Consider the following 25141-nt stretch of genomic DNA (forward strand, 5'->3'; position numbering starts at 1 on the left):
TTCATTTAGCATTATATTCTCCAATTCCATCCATTTACCTGCAAATGCCATGATTTTATTCTCTTTGAATGCTGACTAATATCCCATTGTGTGCATATGCCACAGTTTCTTTATCCATTCAGCTACTGAAGGGCATTTAGGTTGCTTCCACAGTTCAGCTTTCCTTAAAAGAAATCAGTAATCAGGGTTTGGTGTTTCAGGTCTATAATCCAAGCTATTGGGAAGGCTGAGACAGGAGGATCCCAAGCTCATAAGCCTGGGCAACTTCGTGAGACCCTGTCTCAAAAATTAAAAAAAAAAAACCAAACATTGAAAAAGGGCTAGGGATGTAGGTCAGTGGTAGACCATCCTGGGTTTAATCTCTAGTACTGCAAAAACAAAAAAAATTAGTACTTTTGTCCCCTCCCCTTTCCATGGACGGTACAAGGTAAAGAAGCTGGTGAGACAGTTCTGTCGGTCAACTGTCCTTGGATGAAGCCCAGTACTGAACCACCCTCAGGAACCTGTAGCGGATCTTCTCACATCCAGCAGTTTTCCCACTACTTCCTTGTCGTTCCTGGGACTTGGGAATCCTTCTATCCCACCTGATGGGACCAGGGACCTTCACAAGGCCATTTGGGGCCCCTGTCCACCATCACTATCTGACCATTTCCTCTCCCAGGTCTTATCCCATTGTTGAGATCCAGCATGTGACATCTGTGTTCCCGTCATTTCCTGTTATCCCATTGTTTTCTCGGAAGTGGCATCTGGCACCCTCTTCCATGGACACAGGCCCAGGGAGGCAGCAACGGTGGGTCCTGTAGGCTTCCTTCCCCCTCATTCTCTGACTGGTATCAATGGGAGAAAGGGAGCAGAGAAACACCAGGAGAAAAGGTAGATTTGTGTATTTATCATGACATCACTGTCATCATTGTTGTCATGTCCTCTCTCTCCAAGGCAGCAAGTTCTCACCTGCATAGGCAGAGCAGGGTCCCAACACCCTAGGCACCCGCTGGCTGAGAGGTATGAATCTTGCAGTAAACAAACGCTCAAAGAATATTTTTACTGAGCCCCCGTTGTGAAAGTAGTCATGTGCTCACAGCAAGGGGACGTGAGGAGCTCACAGATGAGACCTGCACAGGGAAGGCTGGTGGGTGCGAAGATTGTAGAATACAGAGCTGGGAATCTGTCTCCTTTGGGGTCCTGGCTCTGTCACCAGAAACAGGCTGGCCATGGAGAATCTCCCTGAGCTGAGCTCCGTGGTGCATGCCTGTAATCCCAGTGGCTCAGGAGGCTGAGACCAGAAGGATCGTGAGTTCAAAGCCACCCTCAGCAACTTCCGTGATGTCCCGAGCAAATTGGAGAGACCCTGTCTCTAAATAAAATATAAAAAGTGCTGGGGATGTGACTCAGTGGTTAAGCATCTTGGATGCAATCCCTGGTACTGAAGAAACAAAAAAAAAAAAAAAAAGAAGAAGAAGAAGAAGATCTCTGAGCCTCAGTTTCTATCAATACAGGGGGAACAATAACACCTACCTTTCCTATTTTGTAATGAAGTGATCTCTTTCTTTTTTTCCCTTTGAAAGGACACTAAAGTTTATTTAAGTCCAAAGTCAATAGAGATCTTTTATTGCATTACTGAAATATCAGATTAACTCCAGGACCGTTTCTGTAGCTGAACACGCTCAGATCTTATTCACCAGCCTGCTGAACTGTTCCTTTTTCAGAATCATAAATGCCATCCAAAATTTTTCCGATATTCTTGTTTTTCACTATAGGGGCTTGCTGACTTAAAACGGCTGAAATTGAAACAAGTTCAAAATCATTTCAAAACTTCAATGATTAATTCATCTTTCTGAGCTTGAGACACTGAGCAAGCAACACCTGTCCTCATCCAAACCCTGCAGATGTATTTTTCATCCAAGAAATTTCAGATTTCAACAGAGACCCATTCTCCTGAATAACGACCATAATGGGGGTGTACACATACACATTCCTCATCTTGTCACGGAAGCCCAGCGTAACACCCTGGTCATGTTCTCTACATGACCACAGATCACGTGAACAGTGGCCAGTTCTCTTCTATTTCCCCAACATTTGATAACCCGTAGCCTCTTCCTTTTCTTTCCAAGGAGGCTGAGGTCTACATGGATATGACTGAAATCCCTCCAGAGGGTTCCTCTTGGGCCCTTCACAATAACTGTGCGTCCCTTCAGAATAATATTGGCATTTTCTGGAATGTCGACAGTGTGACTACTGAGAATGGAGTTCATTCTCACAGTAGATGCAGCAAAGAGAATGAATTGGTCTCCTTCTACTTCGGAAGTGGTAAGGACTCTGTACATATAGGGGTCATTATATTTAGTACAGGGAACAATCAAGTTTGGCCATGGGGGACTTCCATTGGGTGGGAAGGGGCTTGAGTAGAAAGACCTACCCAGGCAAAGCAGACCTCTGGTGATGAATGTCAGGAACAGGAGACCAGGTGGGCAGAGTTGAGGGAAGGAGTAGCTAAGGGGGTGCTGGGGCTGAGTGTGAAGGGTTGCCAAAGCCCTTCCATGAGTTAGGTCTTGTTGGAGCAGACAGTGGGTATTTGAGCTTTTGCAGGTGTCTGAGCTAGGGCGATACCTAAAGGATGTGTAGAGGTGGCAAAAGTGATCCACAGCCTCCTAAGTCGGCTTTAATTGGCAACATTAGGCCTTTTCTTACTCCAGTCAAATGGGATCACCCCCCTAGCTCTAAAGCCGTTCCTTGACTTCTCTGAGACATGCTTCCTCCTCTGGACACTATGGTGTCCTCTGGCTGGACTGTAACTCTTTGGCAGCAGTTGTACCACACAGTCCTTCCTGGAAACATCCATGGTTTCCTGCTTGAACTTGCTGATTCCCTCAGACCACAGAGGTCTTTCCCTCCTGTGGCTTCTGGGTTGCGTGCCCCACTTATGGGGTTCTGTTCATGGAAGGCAGTGGTTCTCAGCCCTAGCTGCTTATTGGAATGACCCGAAAATTGGTTTTTAAAGTGTTTCCATGCCCACGTTGTATTTTAGATCAACAGCAAACTTCCATGTGTACAGTGGGTTTTGAGATTCACAGCCCAGCTCTGATAATTAGGCATTCTGCCTTGTGAACACTCCTTCCAGGTACGCACCGTGCACACCTGGGATACATCAGGGAACAGGAAGAAAGCAGTAGGATTTCAGTTTATATTTATTTTAAATCCTATTCTTTTTCAATGTGCAAGCTTTACAGTCACTAACTGTCCTGGAACAGTAGTTATGATAACAACTGTGGGCAGCCCTTGAGCATTTACTGTGGCTGGGCTCTCATCTAAGAGCTTTATGCTAAGAAGTTAGCACTTTGCAAAAGCCAGATGAGGTGGGTACTGTTGTTAACCCCACTTTATAGATGAAGGAACTGAGCCCAGAGAGATTGATTACCTGGCCAAGATCACGCCATACCACTTAGCAGCCGAGCCAAGATTCAAATGCAAGTAGATTCCAGTACTCATCTTTTACCCTCAATGCCAGTCTGCTTAAATAAATCATATGCAAATAAGACACAGATACTGGGGAGATCTGCACAGCATTTTTTATTAATAAGGTTTCCTAATCAAATAACTAAACTACAGATGGCAGACTATGAGTCCTTGAGGCAAGCTTTAAATCTCACTCTTTGTTCCATCCACCCAGAGGCTAGCAGGCATGTGGGGTCCAATATATAATCAATAAATATGTGCACACTCTTGGTAATATCAGCTAACTGATAATCATGACTAACATTTATCAACTCTTGCCACATGCCAGGGACATCATACTTAATCTTCACCACAATCCTGTGAAGCTACAGTTATATTCAATTTGCAAATTAGACACAGAGCAGCTAAGTAACTTGTCAGAGTCCAAAATTTGAATCCAGATTGTGGCACTTGACAGCTCACTGGGCCCCACTGTGAACAGGACCACAGTGGCTGGGTTCAGAAACATCAGGATGGAGGCAGAAATAGACTATTTACTCCTTCCAGGTGGTTCTTTTGCCAGGCAGGCCCTTCTCTGTATGCTTGACAGGCAAACTCCTACCTGCCCTCAAATTCAGCTATGGTGGCCGACTGTGGTGACCTCCGGGAAGCCTGCTGCAGTTAGCTGCATGCCTGGCTGTCCATGCCTTCTCTTTTAGGCGCTCCCTAAAGGCAGGGCTGGGGCTTACTCCAGGGAATCCACGGAGCAGGCTCCGCCAACCTGTGGGTGGGTGGCCAGTGTCCCCTTTCCACCGCGGGTTAGGGACATCCCATTCCCTGGGCTTTTCCTCTGTGAGCGCCATTCCCCTTTTCTCCTCTTCTTTGCCCACCTCCTTCCTCTTTTTCCTCCCACGTGTCCTTTCCTCAACCTCCCTTCCTCCTCCTCAGCTCCTGCCCCCAGGGTGGCCGGCCCCCGGCCCGGCTCGGGGCTGCAGTTCTCCCGGCCGCCGACAGAGGGGGCCGCTGCGCAGCCGCGGGCCGCGCCCCTCCAGCGCGCGTTTCCTGTGAGGTCAGGTGGGAGGAAGCGGCCCGGAGCCGCCGAGTGGACGCCGCCGAGGCTCCGCAGCCGCGCACGCAGGTGGGTGTCTGTGCTGGGGGAGACGAGGGACCCGGCGCATCCCTCCTGGTCCCCCGGGCCTGGCCTCAGAGCCGGTGTCAGGCCCTGGAGGCCGCGCTCGGCGCCGGGCAGTGTCCCTCCGCTGCTGCAGCCCCCACCCGTCGCGTCGGTGCACCGAGGGCCAGCGCGCCAGGGCCCACCCAGCGGGGGCGGGATGACGATGACAAAGCACAAAGAGACAGCGGAGGACCACTACCCGCTTGGCCTGCACCCGGGCCAGCAGGCTTCAAAAAGGGGGTTCGCCTGTGCCAGCCTCCGAGGCAGGGAGCAGGGCTCTCATCCCCTTTGGGAGGGGGGTGGCCCCGAGTGTTTTTGAGGGTTTAGGTGAGGGGCAGGTAGGGGGCGTGCCCCCCTGCGCGGCAGAGGTCTCTCTTTCCCAGCCAGTGCTGGGGCGGTGTGGTGGCCAATGTGATCGCCATTATGGTCTGTCGCCAGGCAGTGGACCTCAAGTAACCCTGAGTGGCATAGATCTTTCAGGGGTTCCTGGCCAGAGAAGGCCCGGGTTCTTGGCGTTTGCTCCCAGGGGAGCAGCACCTGGGGCTCATTTTTGAATGAAAGGGGATTTGAGAGCTGGGGGTCCTGGTACCCTGGACTCTGTTTCCCCAAGAAGACCCTGGCGCCCCGGGTGCTGCTTCATGCGCTCCCTCTGTTTGCTGCCTGGAGATGTAGGCGCCTCCACAGCTGCCCATATGCCCCTGGGGCGCCACCTGTGCAATGGCTGTGCAGTACCTACCACACTGTAGGCCTGAGAGAGGTCAGTGGGGCTGGGCTTCCAGTCCCAATGCTGCTGTTGCTCCTGGATCATAATAAAACTCTCTTCCGCGGGAGTCCTTTCCGCAGTTTTTCTAGTGGACTCTGTGTCTGACAGATCTTTGTCCCACAAAAAATTTGTATTTATGTCTCCCCTTTTATTAAGCAGACAGCACCTGCTCAGGGTGGGTGACCAGGTAAGCTCCCCTGGTGTAGCAGTCAGCTCTCAATCTTTGGGAAATGTGTTTCCTTCAGGCTCTTTGAGGTCAGGGGAAGAGTCATCCATTGGCCCTCAGGATCCTAGTGCCAGATCACTAAGGGTTCAGGGCTAGTGGGGAGGAGGGACCTCTGGCCACATGGTTTCTTCCATCAGCCCCCACCCTGGCCGTGCATTACAGGTGCCACCCAGTAGGGACCCACAGCTCCTGGAGGATGGTGCGGATCTTGGCCAATGGGGAAATTGTTCAGGATGATGACCCCCGAGTGAGGACCACTGCCTCGCAGAGAGGTAGCTCTCCTCGGCAGGTAGGCACCCATCCCCTGGGGAAGGGGAGCAGCTTGCCTTCTCCCTTGTTACTCCTTAGCTTCCAGAAGTCTCTCTTGCTGGTCATTAGCCTTCTCTAGCCTGAAGCCCTCTTTGGAAAGAGCTGAGCTAGGGAGCGCAGAGGGTCAAGACAGTGGGCAAATGCTGTGGGTTTACTGCCCAGTCCCTGTCTCCCCACTTGTCTCCCCTCTGGGCGATTTCCTCAGACTTTCCTCCCAAGAGCTCTCTCTCCTTTAACCTGGTTAGTGAATCCTGCTGCAGTTGGTTTAATTTGAAAGTCTGTTGGATGGGAGAAAACCTGGAGAGTGAGGGGCAGAGTTGAGCCCGTGGCAACAGAGCTATTTTAAAGAAGGGAGTGCCCAAGAGCTGTGCCCACGCTGAGTTAACCCCTGCCTGGTCACTTCTTGTCGTCTCTGTCCTGGGTGCCTTCTCCCCGGGCATTCTATTGGGAATTCACCTGGCATTTTCCGTACTCTGAGAGCTTGTGGTCCAATCGTTGAGAGTCTATGGGTGGCATCCAGAATTGCTAAGGAAGGAGGGAGTGGCCCAGGGTGGCTGTCAAGGAGGGCAGGGCCCAGGCTGGAGTTCCCTCCTGGCTGGTGCCTCAACTCCAGGAAAGCTTTCTCCGGATTCATTGGTTTCTCTCTGTCTTCATCTTCCAGGGCTTTCTCAACAGGGGCCATGGGGTCCCCCCAGAGAGGACCGGCCCCCGCCCACAGCAGGCAGGTGCCAGGCTGGGGGCTGCCCAGTCTCCCTTCAATGACCTCAACCGGCAGCTGGTAAACATGGGCTTCCCCCAGTGGCATCTGGGCCACCATGCGGTGGAGCCGGTGACCTCCATCTTGCTGCTTTTCCTGCTCATGATGCTCGGTGTTCGTGGCCTCTTGCTGGTGGGCCTCGTGTACCTGGTGTCCCACCTGAGCCAGCGGTGACCTCGAGGGCTGACGGGGGGTTGGTGTGTCGAGAGGGACTTGCTGGGCCTTGGTGTTGGAGCAGGCATGTGGGGAGGGGACCATGGGTTAAGCCGGAGGCAGAGGGAGGCTCTAGTCTAGCATCCCCAAGCCCAGGGCGGGCACCCTGGTTGTCTTGAGATGTTCAGGTGGTCTAGGGCCTCCATAAAGGGACACAAAACCAGAACAAGGCATCCTCTTTCCAATTCTCTTTGATCCTTTTATGCCAAGAAGAGAGTCTTGACTTGGTGCCAATGTGTTGGGTGCCTCCAGGACACGAGCTGCCTTCCCCATTACCGGGGAGCAGTACTGGGGTCTAGGGCAGGTGGGAGAAGTTTCCAGACTTTTATAACACTGTTTTGTTTTAATGGTGTATTTTTATTGGCTACCTTTTATTTCTGATGAGGGGTACCGGCATTCTATTTATTGTGACATTTTCAATAAATAGATTTAAGTAAAAATGAGTCCATGTAAAGAAATTTATTACTAATCATGCAGCTGCACAGATCTGGAAGGGATGGTGAAGGTGGCTGGGGGCAGCTGGGCAAGGGGTGCGGGGCGGCCGCAGGCTGATGGACCTAGCCTCAGATTCCTCACCCTCAGGATCTACTGTGTCCACTGGGGGAAGGCACAGAATGGGGGGCCAGGGCTGGGGGAGGACGGGCGGGGAGGTGGACACTGGTTCCATCGCTCCTGAGGCCTGCTGTGTTGCCTCAACAGAACCTTCTCCTGCAGGGGCCACATCCCCTGATGCCCTTAAGGGGTTGGTGGCCTTTATCACAGACGTTCCCTGGGGAACTTCATGTCACCGAACAGGACTCCTTTCTCAGATAATGTTTCCGTGTCTTCGTTTCTTGGCAGTGATTGGACATATGTTCCCTTTGTGATGGGCATGTGGGGTGGTGTCTGGCTTTCACCGTCCACTCTGGGGTCTGGGCAAGGGGAGGCTGGCTTGGCTGGTATCCCAGATGCTTCTTGTGGCATCTCCTGCCCTGGCATGGCCACCTGCCACTCACCTGGACCCTGAACTCCTGCAGCGCCAGCTGAGCCAACTGAGGGGAATTCCTGCCCAGCGCCCGTCGTGCCAGCTCCCCTCACCCTCAGCTTGTTTCTTTTCCCCTTTCACAGTGGACTCTCAATATAGAAAACGCCCCAGGGACTGGGAATCACACGGGGGAGCACGTTTCTCAGGCAGCCTCTGCCCCAGATTCAGACTGGACGGGAGGCTCTGGCCTAGGTCTCCTCACTGGAAGGCAGGAGTGGGCTCTTTCTCCTCTCCCACCCACCTCCCCACCGTGTGCCGGGCGCCCCAGCTGGGCTGCCTTGCACATAAAGCTCCACCCAGAGGGCAGACTTGGGGGGTGGCTCCTGCTGCTCCAGGCTGAGCCTCGGAGCCCTGTGGGGTTGGACCCACCTGCCTGGCCACGGAGCTCCTGCTCTCTGACTTTCATTTCCTCCTGCCCAACCTCCGAGGAGCAGCTGACCTCAGAGTGCCCCAAGTTTCAAGCCCTCGGTTCTCTAAGTTCTGCCTCTCTCCAGCTGGCCCTGGAGGTGGGGCCACATTTCCATCTCCCCAGACAGAGGCAGACACCAAGCCTGAGATCATAAGAAACAGTGGCTACAGTTTTGCTACATCTTCCAGCTCCCTGTCCCTGGGACCAGAACGTGCCAAAGGCACTAACTGGGACTGGCCCTGTGAGACCAGGGGAGGCCATGGCATGGTGGCTGGAGCCTCTGCTCACTGGATGCCTGACCTTGCTGACCTTGACCTCCCATTTCTGTGGCCGAGGCAGCCTGTTTGCAGGTCCTGCTCTGCGCTCTGTACTGCACAACCTGGCACCCCCCACTCAGCCCCCGGAACACTGGTTTCCTCGTCACTACCAAGGTTGACACTGTGGTCCTCCTGCCTCTCAGAGCCTTTTAAGAGGTCACCCAAAGCGTGGAGGACAGGGATGTGGAGATGATGACTGCACCAGTCCCTGAGACTCCTTGCCCCACGGCTCCCAGGCCAGAGGCTTCAGCCCAGAGTGGCCACCATGTCCTGGGTACTTCGGGAACCCCTGGCTATGGTAGGGCCAGGCTTTGGAGACTGGTGTCACCCCTCCCCAGCTGTTGGTGAAGTGCAGCTGCCTCGCTCTGTTCCTGGGAGCTGAGTGGCTTGTTGCAAGTCCCTAGTGTCAGGACAGGGTGAATTTTGCTGACCATGTGCAGAGCCTGGCCCCCACCAGTCACTTCATACCACCATATTGTCTCTCGAGCCTTTCGGAGTCCACCCTCCGGGACATTCCTCTATTTGGCCTCTGGCTATACCCACACCCACCCTACCTGGAACCCAGGTACAGAGGCAGATTGCCAGACCTCCTCTGCAGGGACCCCGACATCAGCACTGTGAGGCAGAAGGCATGGAGGGAGGTGCAGGGGCGTGGCTGCCACTGCCCAGCAGGTGGCCTCCATATCATGCCAGCTCCCCTGCAGTCATGAGGGGGCTGCAGCCCTCTTTCCTGCATTTTTAAGTGTGTCACAATCCATGGCAAACTGAGGAGAGGAGAAATCTCTTTGCAAGGGTCTCGGAAGGGCTGTACAGGGTGTGGTCCAGGGCAGGAGGGGAGAGGGGACACTGGTAAAGAGCAAACCTGCAGCTGTCCGGCGGGCACAGGGCTGGAGAAGCAACGGGCCTCCTCGTGCTGCCACCCAGGCCCCAAAGGAGTGAAGAGAAAGTTCAAGATGCAGAGGGTGAAGAGCTCCAGGGGCATGACCAAGGGAGTGGGTATGGGTGGCTGGTGCTCTGGTTGGGCCTAGGGGAGGGCTGAGGCCAGATGGCTTTAGGGACCAGAGAGTGGAAGGAAGAAACAGAAGCTGCTCGAGATGAAGCCTGAGAGCAGCTTCATAGCAATGCCCAAAGCAGCCGGGCAGGGCAGCACAGGGCTGGGGAGGGACAGCGGACTGGTCTCCACTCACCTTGCTACTAGCTCTGCCCTCCTGGGGTGCAGGGTTCCTATTCCCAGCTCCATCTCTTGTCAACCAGTGACCTCAGGCACATCCCATCATCTCCCTGGAGCTCCAGGTCCACCTGCCCTCAGGGTGGAAGATCGAGGGCATTCGCTCGCAGGCGCACTCGGCGCGGGTTCTGGCACCAGGTTATCACTCATCAGTTCCAAAGCTACAAAGCAATGGTCCTAAGACTTAAATGTTTTTAAGGTAACTTGCATTATATTTATTTTAAATTCACATTATACATTATTTTATAAAGGAGGCCTCATATCCCGCTTATAAATGGAAAGCCAGCAAACTCGCCATTCCTAGTAGGTATTCACACAGTAAGTCCCAGGCAGAGAAAACGGCTCTCGCATCTTAGCTGGCCACTCAGGGTGTCCAAGGTTTAAGCCCGACGCCTGCTTTCTTTGTTTAAAAAGCTTCTTACAAGGACTTTTTAAAAGGGTGTTGAAGGCTCTCTAGCACCTTACCCAGACACTCCTGGATGGGCTCAGGGTACTGAAGAGAAACGAGGGAAGTGACTTTCTCCTGGGTGACTTGGAGCTGTCTGTGAAGGTCCCCCTCCTCTTGTTCACCTGCCCAAGCACTGCTCACCCTGTCAGGTCTCACAATGTCCCCTGAGCCGGGAAGCTCTGCATGACCCTTGTCAAGCTGTTTAAGACAATTTCGTCTCCTTAAGGCATTTTCATGGCCCAGGGACCCGGCCGTGCCTACGTAGACAGAGAAGAGTCTCCCTCCCTCCCAGTCCCATGCGTCCATCCCCCTCCATCCTGCCACTGCTGTTCTTGGTGTCTTCTAAGTCCTTCTGGAACTCAGTTATTGAAATATGAGCAAACATGAATATTCTAATTTTCATCATTTTTCAATACACGTCGTAGAATATCAGACACTTTTTCTGGCCCTTCATTTTTTTTTCTCTTAGCAACATGCCCTGGACACGTTCTATACTGAGGAGCTTCAGAGCTGTCCCTTGTTTGGTCTCAGCAGTCATCTGTACCCTGGGAGGTGTCCTGGTTGACCCCCAAGGGCCTTGGCAGTGTGGGCCCTGGCCACTCCGTGGGTGGATCTGACAGAAATGCCTTCACTTTTCCAGGGACCAAGGGGGAAGCTCCTTGGATGGTTTAAGCCTAGCCCCAGGCCTGTCCCCCAGAACCATCTGGGTGCCAGAAGTTGGCCAAGGAGTAGCCTTGGAAGTTCCCGCCTGCTTGGTTTTCTGTCCCCATAGCCGTCAGGGTGTGATTTCTGCCCTCACCTGAAGGCTGTCCTCCTGTCATGCTGCACCCCAAGGAGGGCCGGGACCCTTAACCACTCTGACAGTGGTGACCCTCTCCAGGCCAGTTTCTGTTCTGAAAAAACAAGGGCCAGACAAGAGGTTTTCTGAAGGCCCCTTGCTGCTCTAGTATGCAGAGATACTGGCTACGGGCCCAGCCTTGCCTAAAGGAGTGGTTTTGTTTGGGTACCAGGGATTGAACTCAGGGGCATTTGATCACTGAGCCACATCCTCAGCCCTATTTTGAATTTTAGAGACAGGGTCTCACTGAGTTGCTTAGTGCCTCCATGTTGCTGAGGCTGGCTTTGAACTCCTTGATCCTCCTGCCTCAGCCTCCCCAGACTCTGGGATTACAGGCGTGCACGACCGTGACCAGATAAAGCAGTGTTTAATAGACTGCTGCGGTCTAGCTGGGCATTGCCAGTGTTACAGCGCCCCTTCCTCCACCACCCTAATTTTGATGAATATCTGGATTAAAGGAGTTATGGGAAGACACAAAGAGTGACCCACACAGGTCTTTAACTGGCTGGTAAATAGATTCCCTTGTACACCAAACCAGGAGACCCCAGCCAATTTGGCCTGTTGACCTGAGAGTTTGGAAAGTTAGCCCATGGCGCCACCTGGTGGACTGTCTGGGTGGAAGCAGGACGTCCCTCCATGGACCATCTCCTCCTCCTGCCCCAGGCAAGAGCTCTTCTCAGCCAGCCTGGGTTGCCCTGACTTCCTAAGTTCCGTGATAATGCTGCTGCAAGATTTCTGGTGGCGAGTGTGAGCAGCTCCACAGTAATCCCTCACTGTGGACTGGTCTGGGTCGAGCCTCATGCCAGGAATATTCACAGGCTGCATTTCAACTTCTTGCAAACAAATAGATGTCTTTCCCTTTTGACAGATGGACTGAGACTCACATAGATGAGTATAACTTATATGTTGTTGCAGAGATGGTTGGCAGCATATTGGGGACCTGCCACACCAGTCCCCAGCAAACCATGAATCTGGGAGCCTTACGAGGCTGTGGATGGGGTGTGGCTGGGGACCCCTGGGAGAAGGATCTGTCATGGGTCACTGGGATTGTTTTCAACTGCCTTTTGGTATTTAAGTGTTCAGTGCAGGAGACAGGATGAGAAATGTTAGATTTGATTATTTTTTAGCTCAGGGTCCCTGGTGTCATATGACCCCTGCAGAGGGACTTGCTTACTCTTTAAGATGGGGTGCCTTCTAGGTAGTGGCAGGGATGGTGGGGCTGTGTCCAGCACAGCCTGCCCTAGTGTGACACGCCCTATCCCTCCTCACATACTCCTGTCTCTACCCAGTGCCCAGGGGTTTCCTGTGATAAATGTGACATGTGTGACATGGTTGTCATGCATGACTTGTCTCTAGCAGGAGGCAAGGAGCAGGCAAATCAGGAAGTCTCTCACTTGCTCTTGGTGCCTTTGGGCAAGTTAGTTACTGTGCCTCAACTTCCTCATCTGTGAAATGGGGACAGTGTGTGACGTAGGGTAGTGGTTAGGTCCAGATGAGAGACCCTATGCATTGTGTGGCATGGTTTGTATCCATCTCACAGTGGCCATCAGTGAACACTGGCTGCCCTGTGTCAAAGAGATTTAAAATACAAGTTGCTTTTGAAATTCTGGAAGAAAAAAAATTGACAAATTTCCCAGAATGGCTGCTTGTCAGTGTACTACAATTAAGACATTTACCTCCCCAGGCTGTGGCCTGTGAGGAACCCTCAGCAGCCTTTTGCAGCTCGGCTCACCCTGGGGATCCACCAGGGTGGAAGTGACCAAAGTGTGGATGCTGTTAGCAGGGAATGGGCGAGACACTGTGCCCAGGCAGTGTGCACAGGACTTCCACATATTGTGCCACTTAAATTGTCCTCTGGATAAAATAAGACGCAGAGCAGCCAGGCAACTGACCTGAACTAGCCCAGTTAGTAAGTGGCAGGATTTCCTCCCAGGCCCCTCTGTTGCCCACGTCTTGGGTCCCCCTTGACATCACGCTCTCCGTCAGAGTCAGCAGGAGCCAGCCCCAGGGAGCCTCTGTCACAGGAAGGCACTTCTTCCTGGGTTTGAGCCCTTCAGCTCTTGCTCAGCTGGGCCCTGTCCTTGGCTGTGTCCCCAGACATCTCTATGAAGGGCTCAAGTTCCTGCCCCAGATTTACTTCTGCCTTGATTTGTCCAGCGAGTCCCGTCTCCTGCCAGCTCCTTCCCAGTCAGTTAAGCTAACTCAACCCAAAGCTGCTGAGCCTCCTTCCACAAGGAAAGCCCTGTGCTGGGCCAGGGTCCCCATAGGCTAATGGCGGAGGTGGCATGTTCATTACCAGCTCCAGATGGATGATTCAGAGCTTTCTGAGGTCAAAGACAAAAAAAAAAAAAAAAAAAGGAAACTACCAAAGTTCTCAAAATAAATGTCCTTTCTCCTTCACATAAAAGTCAGGAGTAGACGATACAGAGGAGGTGAGACTCCCTCCCACATTCCCAGGGATGGAGACCTCTCTCACCAGAGCTCTGTCTGTGGTCCCAAAAGGCCGTGGGCTTCCAGCCAGTGCTCCTATCAGGAGGAAGGAGGAAGAGGCAGATTTATCCTCTCTGAGCACTCAGACCAGGTCATCTCCCTGGTCACATGCTCCTTTTCTTCCCCTCAGAAGAGTCTCTCATTTCTCTGTGGCCTCATTGGTCCGTCTGTCCGCCACTCTTACTTGCCTCCCAGCTGACCCGATGCCCCAGGCGGTCTCTCATCAGATCTGTTTTCTCCGATGTCCTATCCCTGCTGTCCAGCCCAGCTCTTGGCATCTAGTGTGTCTTCAAGAAACAGTGACTCATGGAAGGGACACCGAGATGGAGACTGCACCCTATACCTTCTCTGACCCACTTGGCCCAGCCCTGGTCCAGGCTCTTGTGTCTCGAGTCTCTGATGATGAGTCTGCCACAAGCTGGGCCTGTGCTGAGGGTTTTGGGTGCTTGACCTCATTTAAGCCTCAGCGGAACCCTGAGAGGTGGACCTTGCTCTTATCTCCATTTAGCAAATGGGAAAACGGAACAAGCAGGGCAGCTGGGATTTGAACTCGGCATTCCCAGCTCAAAGCCTCTGTTCACTTACTTCCCACCTTTCTGGGATTGCAGGAGGCCTGTGACACCCTCCAGGCCTCCTGTTCTGCAGCCCTGGCCCCTTGATCTCCAGCAGACAGCTCTCTTGCTTGTGAAATATTCAGTTCCAGACCCTCAGCAAGCATTGTGCATCCATGCATCTCCACGGTGGCTTCTCTCCTGCAAACCACAGATGAAGCTCCTTTCTGTGCGGAAGGGCCGTGCACCCACATGGACTGGTGGGAGAACACTGCTTCTCCAGCTCTCCTTCTCCTCTGATTTATCTCTTGGAGTCCTGATGGTCCAGGGGCTCTTTCAGACTACAGAGGATGGGTAGATGGCACTGCAGTAGTCAGGGGCCTGCAGGACTCTCTTGCAGGAGTGCTTGCCGGGGTTGGCGGGGGGGGGGCGCTGAGAGGGCCTGCTTGGCTAAGGGAAGATGATGGGGAACCTCATGCACTCCTGCACCTTGCTCCCTTGGACCACATGGAGCTTATAGAGCCCTGGCCCACAGGACAGTACTGAAAGTCCAGTGGAGGGAGAGGGGCTTTGGCCTTCCCATCAGACTCACCAGAACCTGCAGATAGGGACTGAATGTTGGCTGGAGGCAAAGTACTCAGAGACTGTGCAAGCTGTCAAGAGCCCCAGGGGTGATTGCTTCCAACTTCCATGACACAGACATACAGTGAGGCCCGGAGAGGCCAGGGCCTGCAGGGAATCCGTGGCTGACCATTGCCAGAGCTGGCACTGGCTCTTCATGCCAGATGCGCCCTGTGGCTTGCTTGACTGAAGCGTTTATCTGGCACACAGGCCATCTGAGGAGGGCTTGGAGGAGGGTCTAGTGTGACACCTGTCTTGAAGAGTTAGTTCCCTAAGGTTCTGGGTTGGATGGCTGGGACCAGCCAATTCTGTCACTGCTGTCTTGCTTCCAGTAGCTACCAGCAGGTGGCGCTAGACACCTAATTGCCACTTAGCTTCCAGAAAAAGGGAGGGCAAACTGGTGGCTGGGAGCAGTTAGGGCAGGAGACAGGCTTCAGTGCCCAGCTTCCAATCACCTCCTCTCTGACACACCTGTGCTTCAGCACCCAGGGGCAGAGGAGGGAGGGGAAGTCCAGCATTGGGTTTATTGGGTTCCTCTGGTGATTGTGTGGTCAGCACACAGGTATCCTGGGTACTCTGTTTCTTCAACCTGAATAAATGACAGCCAGAGATGGAACACAGCGGGGTGGGTGGGCGCCTCAACCACACCTAGACCCCAGCTGGAGCCTTGTCACCCCACTCTGTGCGCTGGGCATGCTCCCTCACTTGGCACACAGAGCACTTCCTGCCAGGCCCACTGGTTCCTGGGAAGATGACCCCTTTCCTCCTCTTTCCTTTTCTCTCCCTCTGTCTTCCTTCTTCCTCTCTTCCCTCCGCTCTCCCAAGCCTCACTGTGTGTCTCTTTCCTTGCTCTCACCCCAACCCCAGTTGCCCCAGGGACCCTACAGGTCTAGCCCCGCTCCCAACACCTCATCTACAAAGGCAAACAGGGACCAATACCAGTGGGTTTCTAGGATGCAGTTTCCATGGCAACGGTGCATCTTCTGCTCCATGGTGCTCAGCCCTGGGCAGGTTGCCGTGGAGACTCACCTCATTGAAGAGTGATTTGTGGGGCTGATTTTCTCCTTTACTTCATCTCCTTCCTTCTTTCTAGAAATGCTACCAGCCCAAACGGCTTTTCCCCGCTCATGGGGAAGCTGGAAGCTTCTTCCCCCAGCCTCACGGAGGCCTGGAGAGCGTCTCCATAGCGCGAGTTTCCCTAGGTAGCCCTCTTGCCTTGGAGATGCAGGAGGCACCTCTAAAGGCCAGCTGAGGGGTCACCACGGAGAAGCAGGCTAGTGGACCCAGTGTCCACCTTTTGTGCCCTGAATGCCTGTGGAGGCCCTCGAGTCGATGCAGGAAGTCAGTGGACAGCAACCCCAAGACTGTCTGTCAGCAGCCATTTTCTTCAAGCGTCTTGGTGGCTGGAGAGCAGGTGGGAGACAGAGGGGCTGCAGGGAGAAAGGTCAGGGGAACCCAGGAAAGAGCTGGGGTAGAAGAGGGAAGGTGCTGGGGAAAGGGAAAGTGAGGGGGGAGATGGGGAGCCTAGGGGAGGGCAGGCGGCCCAAGCCCACAGGAGAGCCAGGCCCTGAGGCCATGGCAGGAGGCCACTCTGGTGCTAATGACCTTTATAAATCACTCAGCAACCCCAAACCCAAAGCAGGCCTCCCCTTCTCTGCCAAGTAGAGAATCTGTTTGTGGACATACAAACGCATTAAGCACGTTGTAGCTCTCTTTCCCCTCAAGTTGAAAACCATTACAATAATTAATTAAGGCAGGAGATTAATTAAAGAGTCGTTTTCCCCCATTCTCCCCAAATAGATCAATCAGGGGGTGGAGGAACATGTGCTAGCTGCAGACAGAAGGAGGAGGCATTTACAGGCACAGCTAGACACAAAGGACACCATGGGGGGGGGTTCAGGGGACCGGCAGGGAGGCCCCTGGGGGCTGGGAAGCGCCTGTGCTCCCAAGGCCCTGTGGTCAGCTTCCCCTCCTGCCTTTCACAGCACCATGGAAACAGGCCTGAGGGGCCAGGAAGGAAGAGTGGCCCTCACTCCTGTATTCTCTTGAAGTGTGTGACAGGCCAGTGCTCCCTGGGGCTGTCCAGGTGAGCAGGGTCAAGGCCTCCAGAGAGCTTTCCACCAGCCTGGTCCTGCTGCGGAGTCCCAGCCTGAAGCGATGCACAGTGGGGCAACCATCCTGGTGACCACCTGACACCTGTGTGTGGATGTGCCATCCTGGTACAGGACAGGGCAGCGGGCCTCAGGCTGAGGACTGTCAGTCTTTCAGGTAACTTCTTTCATTCTGCCAAAGTCTGAGATCTCGGGACTCCTCCTCCTGTCTCCCCGTTATCCTCCCTCTGCCTCCTTCGAGCAGCCTGCCTGCCAGTTTCACTTCTAAGATTCTTTTGTTTTTTTTTTTTTTTTTGGTACTCTCTGGGGATTGAACTCAAGGACTCTCAACCACTGAGCCACATCCCCAGCCCTATTTTGTATTTTATTTAGAGACAGGGTCTCACTGAGTTGCTTAGTGCCTCATCATTGCTGAGGCTGGCTTTGAACTCATGATCCTCCTGCCTCAGCCTCCAGAGCTGCTGGGATCACAGGCGTGCGCCACCGCGCTTGGCTTTCTGAGAATTCTTTCTATGACGTAATGTGTTTCTGTGTGACGTTTTCAGCAACCCCCCCCCGCCCCCGCAGTCCCCAGCCACTGTGCCTTGAATGGGCCCATTGAAGAATCCCCCAGGTTAAGTGCGTCATCTCCTCCAGCTGTTTTCCAACGGCGGTGCTATCAGCATGGAGACATAAAACGCGTACGTGATATATTAGGTGGACAGGGCAGAATAAAAGCACACTCATAATTTTTACACACAAAACATAAAACGGTTCAAAGAGAAACGTGTCTATACCAAGAGGGAGGGAAAGGAATCCGCAGCACTATAAAAGGGGCTTGTGTCTGTGTGTCTGATGGCTGTTTTATGAGTACGTGTGTGTGTGTGTGTGTGTGTGTGTGTGTGTGTATGTGTGTGTGTGTTGGGGAGGCAGCTGTGAGGACAAATGCAAAGTAAACTCATGACTTTTCTAAAGAAAAATGAAACCCCAACATGCCCTGGCAGTGATGGATTCTTTACTTCTTTGTTTATTTTTAAAATAAATGTGTTTATTTGCAGTGCTGGGAGGGAACCCAGCGCCCCAGTATGTGAGGTAAGCCCTCCACCCCAAGTCACAGCCCAGGCCAGTGGGTGCGGATTCTGAAGGCCATAGATTCTGACAGGGCCCTGTGAGGAAGGGACCTTGGGGCTAGCCGCCCTCAAGTCGAAGCCCCATGTTTTAGTCACCTTTTTCTCTACTGTGACCAAAGGACCTGGCAAGAGCAATTAGAGGAGGAAAAGTTTATTTGGAGACTCACGGTTTCTGGGGCCTCAGTCCACACAGGGCCTCCACTCCTCAGGGCTGGAGGTGAGGCAGAACATCATGGCGGAAGAGTGTGGTGGAGGAGAGCAGCTCGAGACGGGCACCTGGAAGCAGAGGGAGAGAGAGCTCTACTCACCAGGGACAAAGTATATACCCCAAAGGCACATCCCCAGTGTCCCCCCAGCCATACCCACCTGTCTCATCCCTATCAGGGGATTAATTCACAACCCGTCACTTCACCTCCAGACCTCTTCAAAACCGTAACACCTCGACAAGCTGTGGCCCTCAGGACAAAGGCCAGACTCAGAATAGGGTTTCAAAGGGGTTCTGTACTCCGTCTCCTTCTCGAGGCCACCAGAAGCCAGCTCCTGTCCTTCGCCATCAGCTGCCTCGGGCCAAGCTCTCCTTGGACACAGATGGGGTTTGTCACAGGGTTGTCCCTGTGCAGTCCTAGAGGTTCTACCTGGATGTCTGCTCCACCCTGATAAAACTCCCCAAGTTTGGGCTTCCCTCCCTGCCATGGTCAGGTTCGGAGCCCAGAGAGGCCCCCCCAGAGGACGCAGCAGCCCCTCCGCCTGCCCCTGGCCTTCCTGCTTAGAAGCCCCACATGGGAAGCTCAGGAGCCGGGCTGTGGCCTTGCTGACCTTTGGGTGGGCCGAGGGGGGGTGTCGGACTCCGAGGCAGGACCAGGACGTGGACCCTAGCCCACTTACCTGAGCGCTTCAGCCAGTTCTCCATCATGGAGACGGGCACCCGAGACACTCCTCAGGTTGGCTCCTGGGATTTCCAGTCCCTGGTCACTTAGCTCCATCCCCTGGGGCCTGAGCAGGGCGGTGCGTCCTGCTGGGAACACGCGGCGGAGGAGTACTCTCCTTATGGTGGCCAGATGCAAAAAGTGGTCAGATGCAAGCAGAGGCGGGGTTCCCCCATCCAGGCACCCCTGAGGACCTAATTTCCTTCCACTAGACCCCATCTCCTAAAGGTTGCACCCCCCCGCCACAGAATCAGATTGGGGACCAAACCGTAACCACATGGGTCTCCCGGGACCCTGCAGATGGAAACCATTGCCCGAGCCTGGCGGGACCCTGCCCAGAGTGCCAAATGCTTCCCTGTCCTCCCGCCCTGTCCCTGCTGCTCCTGCCCTCTGGGCCTGCAAGGAGCGAGGCCATCTGCTGGGCATCCTGTCACTTCCTTCTCAAATCCCAAGTGCAAGGTTCCCGATGGCCCCTGCCTTGGGGCTAGCTGGCCTTGACCTCCGATTGGCAAAACAAAGCTTTGGTGGGACAGTTGTCCAGCCTGTGTGCCTTGAGGAGGAGCAGGAGCGACCCTCACCCTCGGGCCCTCACAGTCTCTTGTGCTCTGACCCAGTTCCCACCAGTAATGGGGGGGGGGTGCAGGTTTACACGGCTGGGTTGAGGAACAGGTCTGGGAAGTGGCCCCATTACAGTCTCTGGGACCCCGTGGACGTGGGACGAGTGCTTTCTTGCATGTGTTCTTGGGCTCTGCCCCATGGGCTGGCGGAGTCTGGGAGCTGGTCTTGGAGTCTTTGTGCCCTCCTTGCTAGGACAGGCCGGGCAAGGCCCAAGCGGTTCGGGGACGCTGCAGATTTCCCGTGGCGGTTGGAACCCCAGGGATGAGAACATAGCAGGAAGGTGGCACAGTTTGGCTGAGTGTCCTGCGTCCCATCTGGAGACCCAGCCCTCCTGGGAACTGAGTGTGATGAGCCTGCTCCCTGGGGCTTCCTCCAGGGCAGGAAGAACACTTTGATCCTGGCCTGAGGCTCTTTTTAGCCCCAGAGCCTGGGCTTGTGATGTGCCGAACACTGTGAGCTGCCGGGTTTCCTGTGGCTGCCCCAGGATCTCTGGGGCATCATGGCTGCTGTGACTGGGCCGGGAGTGACCACCTTGATGTCCACCCGACTCTGAAGGGAAATGCACTTCTCCTCCCACCTGGGCCAGAGCAGGAAGTGTAGGAGGTGAGGCCGTAACCCGCTTCCTGCAGTCATAGGTCTTTTCTTCCCCTCAGTTAACACGCGGGTTTCCCAAATTAAGAATTCATGCAAGGAAAAGAATATGCACATATATTTTAGGGGACAAACAGGAAGCTGTTATGGCCTGTTTGGGCAGAGAGACATTTATTTCGTGAGAGTCCTGCTCTGGGCGGTTTTGTCCAGGTTTTGTGGATGCACGGTGGTGCCTGAGGACCTGGGGTCAAGCCCTGAGACAACAAGGGACCCGCAGACCCAGCCACAGATCAGATGCAGTCAGCTTCCAAGAGCTCGAATGTGCAGGCAGGCAGATCATGGCCTGCAACACCCATTATTACAACCCCACAACAGCAAGAAACGGGTTCTTGGGGGCTCGGAATGAGGGCCACCAGCTGCAGAGTAGAGTGAGGGCAGATGGATGGGCTTTTGCCACTGCTGGTGTCTCTGTCGGCCACCTGCCTCTCCTGCACGTAGTCTTCATGCTGAGGACACAGGGACTCTGCTTCAGCTCAGGGGGCAATATAGCCTGTTGGTGAAGCCAGCCAGCACACGACAATCCCTGGCCACAGCTGTGGGCTCCTGGGTGGACATCCGGTCCAAGCAGAATGATCTCAGGACTTCTGCTTTGATTGCTGACAGATGGGTTTTCTCTCTCTGTGAGGGATAAGTATGCAGTAGGGGGAAATTCTGGAAGCCACCTTGAGACCACAGGGAAGGCAGCCTTAGGATAAAAATAATTTCATGAAGGGCAGGGAAGTGAAAGAAAGAAATTAGGTCCTTGGTGACATTTTTGAGCCCCTGGGTCAAACCAGTCCTGAAATCTACTCTATCTCTGATGTAAGTGAATGTGAATAACACATTCACCTTCTGTGGATGGTATATTCCTTTTTTGTTTAACCCATTTTGAGATGACTTTGTGGTTGTCACTTCCAGCCCAGGATCCTAAATCACATAGGCTCTTGCTCCCTGACCAAGCTGACACTTGAGATGGAACCAGAAGCTCTAGAATGCTCTAAAGCCCTCTTTCCAGCAAATATGTGCAGAGCGGTGATCATATGGCAGGTCCTTGGCAGGATACGGGGACACATAAAGGATGAGATGTGGTCCTCTGGACCCTGTTGAAGCTCACACCTCGAGATGTTCCAGACGGGCGCCTCTGCCTGCTGAACCAGGGGAGGCCTGGAGGCTTGGTGCCCCTAGAGAGGACAGCAGCCCCTCGGCTGGGGGGGGCCAGCGGGGACGGCCCTCCCTCCACCTTCTTTGGAGAAAGTCCTCCTGCCCAGCCAGCCATTGCTCACATGGGGACTAGGCCCAGCCACCAGTCTTCCTTCCTTCCACCAACAGAGATTGGTTCAAGATGGCTTTGACTCCAAGCCTGTCACCCAGGCCCTTTCTGGAGCCTTGGCGTTGCGGAGATGATAGACCCTTAGGAGACCCTGGGGTCACCCTCGGGTTCCTGCCAAACCAGAGAAACTCTGGTCTCGGCGCGCTGGGTTTGGGAGGACTCAGACCCCTGCTGTTGGGCTGCGCTGAGCTTACCCCAGTGAGCCCCGCCACTGCAGCTCTGAGCAGGGGGCCTCAGGGTGCGCTTCGGCTCTCACCCACGGGTGCTGCTGAGAAGCTCAGTGATATCCTGCTCAGGGCTCAAGTCCCACTGGGGAGCACTGGTAGAGCTGGCGGAGCTCTCGGGTCCTGCTGCCTCTCGCTGCACCACGTCCAGGACCTCCCCTCGACCCTGTCCAGCTTCTCAGCCTGGTTTAGCATCTCGGCATTAAGGTGTGAAAGCGTGAGGACGCTGGGCTCCAAGTGGACAGGGGTCTGCCCTCCTGGGTGGGTTGTAACTGTGGAAAAGGGGGCCCAGCTTCCGGCCCTGCAAGACTCTGGATGCTGGAACTCACTTCCCACTGGAGGGTGGAGGGTGGGAAAGGATACTTGGGAACGGGGCCAGCTTAGCCCAGCGCCTGGCTCTGAGCAGGTGTGATTGATTCCCAAATGGGGTCAAGGTCACGGCCATGCAGCTGCTCCAGGCTTGGTAGGGCCAGATACACATATCTCTCTCCCCGAGCTGGAGGAAAAGGAAGAGCCCTACAAGTCTAACCTCCAGCCACCAGGGCCCTGGGGCCAGTGGGCCTCCTTTCACGATGCTCTTGGCCTGGCTTCCCATCCCTGGACTGGGCAGGAGATGGAGTGTTTGGTGACCTCAGTGATCATAATTACCCAGGGTGGTTATAGGATTTGCCTGAGCCCAGAAACAGAGGCTCCTCCCCCACCCGCCCCAGGCTGACCCCAGGCCCTCAAGTCTGCAGACCCACCAAGGGAGGCTGCAGTGAGCCCGTCTCCACATCCGGGCTCTGGGCTGGACACACCGTGGGCAGGGCCCAGTGCAAATCCTAAATGAGGGGCCTTTGTTCACCAGTTATTCAAAACTTCAAGATGGCAATGGTGGTCCCCTGGGCACCATGATGCTGGCCTGTCGGTACCACCTCAGGGTTGGGAAGGGCCTGGTCTGCTCCTGGGGCCAGTTCTGAGCTGGTGTGGGAAGGCGCACAGGAGCACACTCCCTGGAGACAGGCAGGATTCGAACCCTGGGACCCTGGACAAATCCTTTAGCCTCTCGTGGCCCCCTTGTCTGTAAAATGGACACTAACAGGGCCACTGTGGGTCTTGAATGGGGGGTGTGAAGTGCTTAGGTCAGTGCCTGGCCATCCTCAGTGTTAGTTGAGGAGCAGGCTGAACAAACGTTAGCTGCAGGGTGGGTGGACACTCGCCCTGGCCCATCTGGTTCTTATCGCTTGTTTGCCTCAAGGCTGAACGCTGACCCCCACTCGTCTGGTGCAATGGAAACCCAGTCAGGACCCCTGCCCAGTCTGCCTGAGGGCAGAGATGACACCCTTAGCAACTACTGTATGATCCCATCACCATATGTCAACAAGGCAGCTGCAGACCCAGAGAGCCCGTTAGATTTGGGCTATAAAAACTCTCTCCTGCTGGGTTCTCTCTCGCTCTCTCTCTCCTCTCTCTCCTCCAGTCGATCAGACACTGCCACAGTAAAGGTCTCTTGGTCACTCCGAGTGTCGTGGTCACTTTCCTTTCATTGAGCGCATAGAGGGGCTTGCTATTGTTCCCAAGGTGGAAATTTGTGTCCACCTTCCCGGCTCACCTCGGCTCCTCTCCACACCCCCCTTTCCAGGCCTAGGGGCTGGTGGGAAGCGCTCGGGGAGCACAGGTGTTTGTGGGGAGTTGGGCTTGCATGGCCCAGGGCCAGCCCTGGCCACTCTTCCTAGAGTGCTGGGGGTGGGGCGCTGCCAGCATGGTCAGAGTGTCCAAGGGGCCTCAGTGAGCAGGGCAGGCTGGGAAGGGAGGGAGGGGCTGGTGCTGCTGCCCCCAGGCCCTCCAGGGCCAGGCAGAGCTGGGGGGGAGGCCGGGAGGAGGGTCCAGCAGGCGGTCTCTCTCGGCCTCCCCAGGCCAACCCAGTGTGGAGGGAGATGAGCGCTCAGTCCACCTGGGACCCCCAAGCTGGGATTCTCGGCCCAGCTCTGCTCATGGGCCAACCCCCGGTCATTTTCTCCGCCATCGCTCTGGGGCTCCAGATGCCAAATGTGTGGGAACCCTAATTGCACAGAGATTCTCTGAGGACTAAAATTGAGAGGGAGAGAAAGAGAGACGGTCAGGGGAAGGGGACGAGGTGGGGAGGACGAACGGGCTGGCGCACAGGTGTGCTGATGAGAGCAGATCCTGACCCCTCCTCACAGGTGTGACTGGCTTCAGGAGGGGACGCTCCTGACCCTGAGCTAGAAGCAGAGGTGCCTATCCCTCCCGCCCCAGTCCGACCCAGGCCCGCAAGCCGGGGGCACACCATGGGAGGCCACAGTGAGCCTGTCTGCCACACCGGGCTCTGGGCTGGACCCACCTGCGTCTTCCTGGGTGCTTTTGAGGTGACGGAGCGTCCTACTGGATCTGCTTCCCAGACATCCTTCCAGGGATGGCCCCCAGGTGACCTTGGCCTCTGGGCCCCCGGACTCGGGCACCTCGAAGAATAGCAGACAAGCCTGAGTTCCAGGAGGCCCAGAGCCAACGCGTGACCTTGGAGTGTTTGCTTTTTTAAACTTAAAAAATACTACAATTTTAATTTTCACCCTGAAAACAATTGTGTTCTAGAACTTCCAGGCAGCCCCTGTCTGGCTGGCTCCTCCTTCAGGCTGCTCTCAAGAGGGAAAAAGACAAAACACAATCACCCAGGGAAACAATGGCCTGGGTTCTATTTCAGACCGAGCCCCCTCCCACCCAGCCTGGCCTTCCTGTCCCTCCATCCGGGTTCCCACCAGCCGCCCCACCTTGCTGGCTCCAGTCACGGCACCCTGAGGGGTGACTGATGGAGAGCCAGACAAGCCCCTTCCCCCACCCAGGTCCCTCCAGCCTCCTCGGGTTCCTTTGAGTTCAGTCCCTTCTGAGTCAGAGATGGAAAAAGTCAGCATCAGAGTCGGAAAAAGCACCAGGAGTTCTCGGGAACACTGCATCCCGGACGCGCCCAGCTCGCCAAGGACCTCCCTGCCCTTGCCCGTGAGTTGAACCCCACTGGAGGCAGGCCCACTTTACAGGTGAAAAATGGAGGCTTGGAGAAGCCCAATGAGTTGACTATGGAGCTACTGTGACGTCTGGAGTTCTGCTCAGTGTTAGAACTTGGGCACATCAGCCGTCTTGGGGTCCATGTCTGGGTGTGCGTGGGGGCCGGCAGCTGCTGAGGCTCCCCAGGTCGCGAGGTCTTTTGAGAGCCAGGGAGGAGGCCCTGCCGTCATGGACATCTGCTAGGGTTGACCCCCGAGCAGAAGAGACGTAGGACAGCCACTATGCAGGGGCCGTGTGGCAGGGGTGGCAGAGAGGAGGCCTCGGCAGGCAGCTAGACTTCCTGGGAGGAACCTTGGGGACCAGTGAGGTCAGCACCCTTTCTTCTGTCCCCCTCAG

At 54.8% G+C, this 25141-nt stretch overlaps 1 protein-coding gene and 1 pseudogene across 2 annotated transcripts; one reads left to right on the top strand and one right to left on the bottom strand.

The window, feature by feature from the left end:
* Window positions 1–1671: 1671 nt before the first annotated feature.
* LOC143638034 (large ribosomal subunit protein uL6 pseudogene) lies at window positions 1672–2252 on the bottom strand (annotated as a pseudogene).
* Window positions 2253–4507: 2255 nt separating this feature from the next.
* Window positions 4508–7317, top strand: Fam241b (family with sequence similarity 241 member B). 2 transcript variants are annotated; one of them, XM_077105463.1, is made up of 3 exons: window positions 4508–4570; window positions 5758–5884; window positions 6566–7317. In XM_077105463.1, the coding sequence occupies exons 2-3, from the start codon at window positions 5792–5794 to the stop codon at window positions 6833–6835; spliced, it is 363 nt and encodes a 120-aa protein (XP_076961578.1). In that variant the 5' UTR covers window positions 4508–4570; window positions 5758–5791; the 3' UTR covers window positions 6836–7317. The 2 variants fall into 2 exon arrangements, with proteins under 2 accessions (XP_076961578.1, XP_076961579.1); XM_077105464.1 differs by having other exon boundaries at window positions 4522–4570; window positions 5733–5884.
* The last annotated feature ends 17824 nt before the right edge of the window (window positions 7318–25141 follow it).

This window comes from Callospermophilus lateralis, chromosome 15 (assembly GCF_048772815.1).
Source record: "Callospermophilus lateralis isolate mCalLat2 chromosome 15, mCalLat2.hap1, whole genome shotgun sequence".
NCBI classification, from domain to species: Eukaryota; Metazoa; Chordata; class Mammalia; order Rodentia; family Sciuridae; genus Callospermophilus; species Callospermophilus lateralis.

Coding starts and splice junctions, on each gene's coding strand:
- Fam241b (XM_077105463.1), top strand. CDS start 5,792: ATGGTGCGGATCTTGGCCAATGGGGAAATTGTTCAGGATGATGACCCC. Junction 5,885..6,565: donor GAGGTAGCTCTCCTCGGCAG/GTAGGCACCCAT, acceptor TTCATCTTCCAG/GGCTTTCTCAACAGGGGCCA.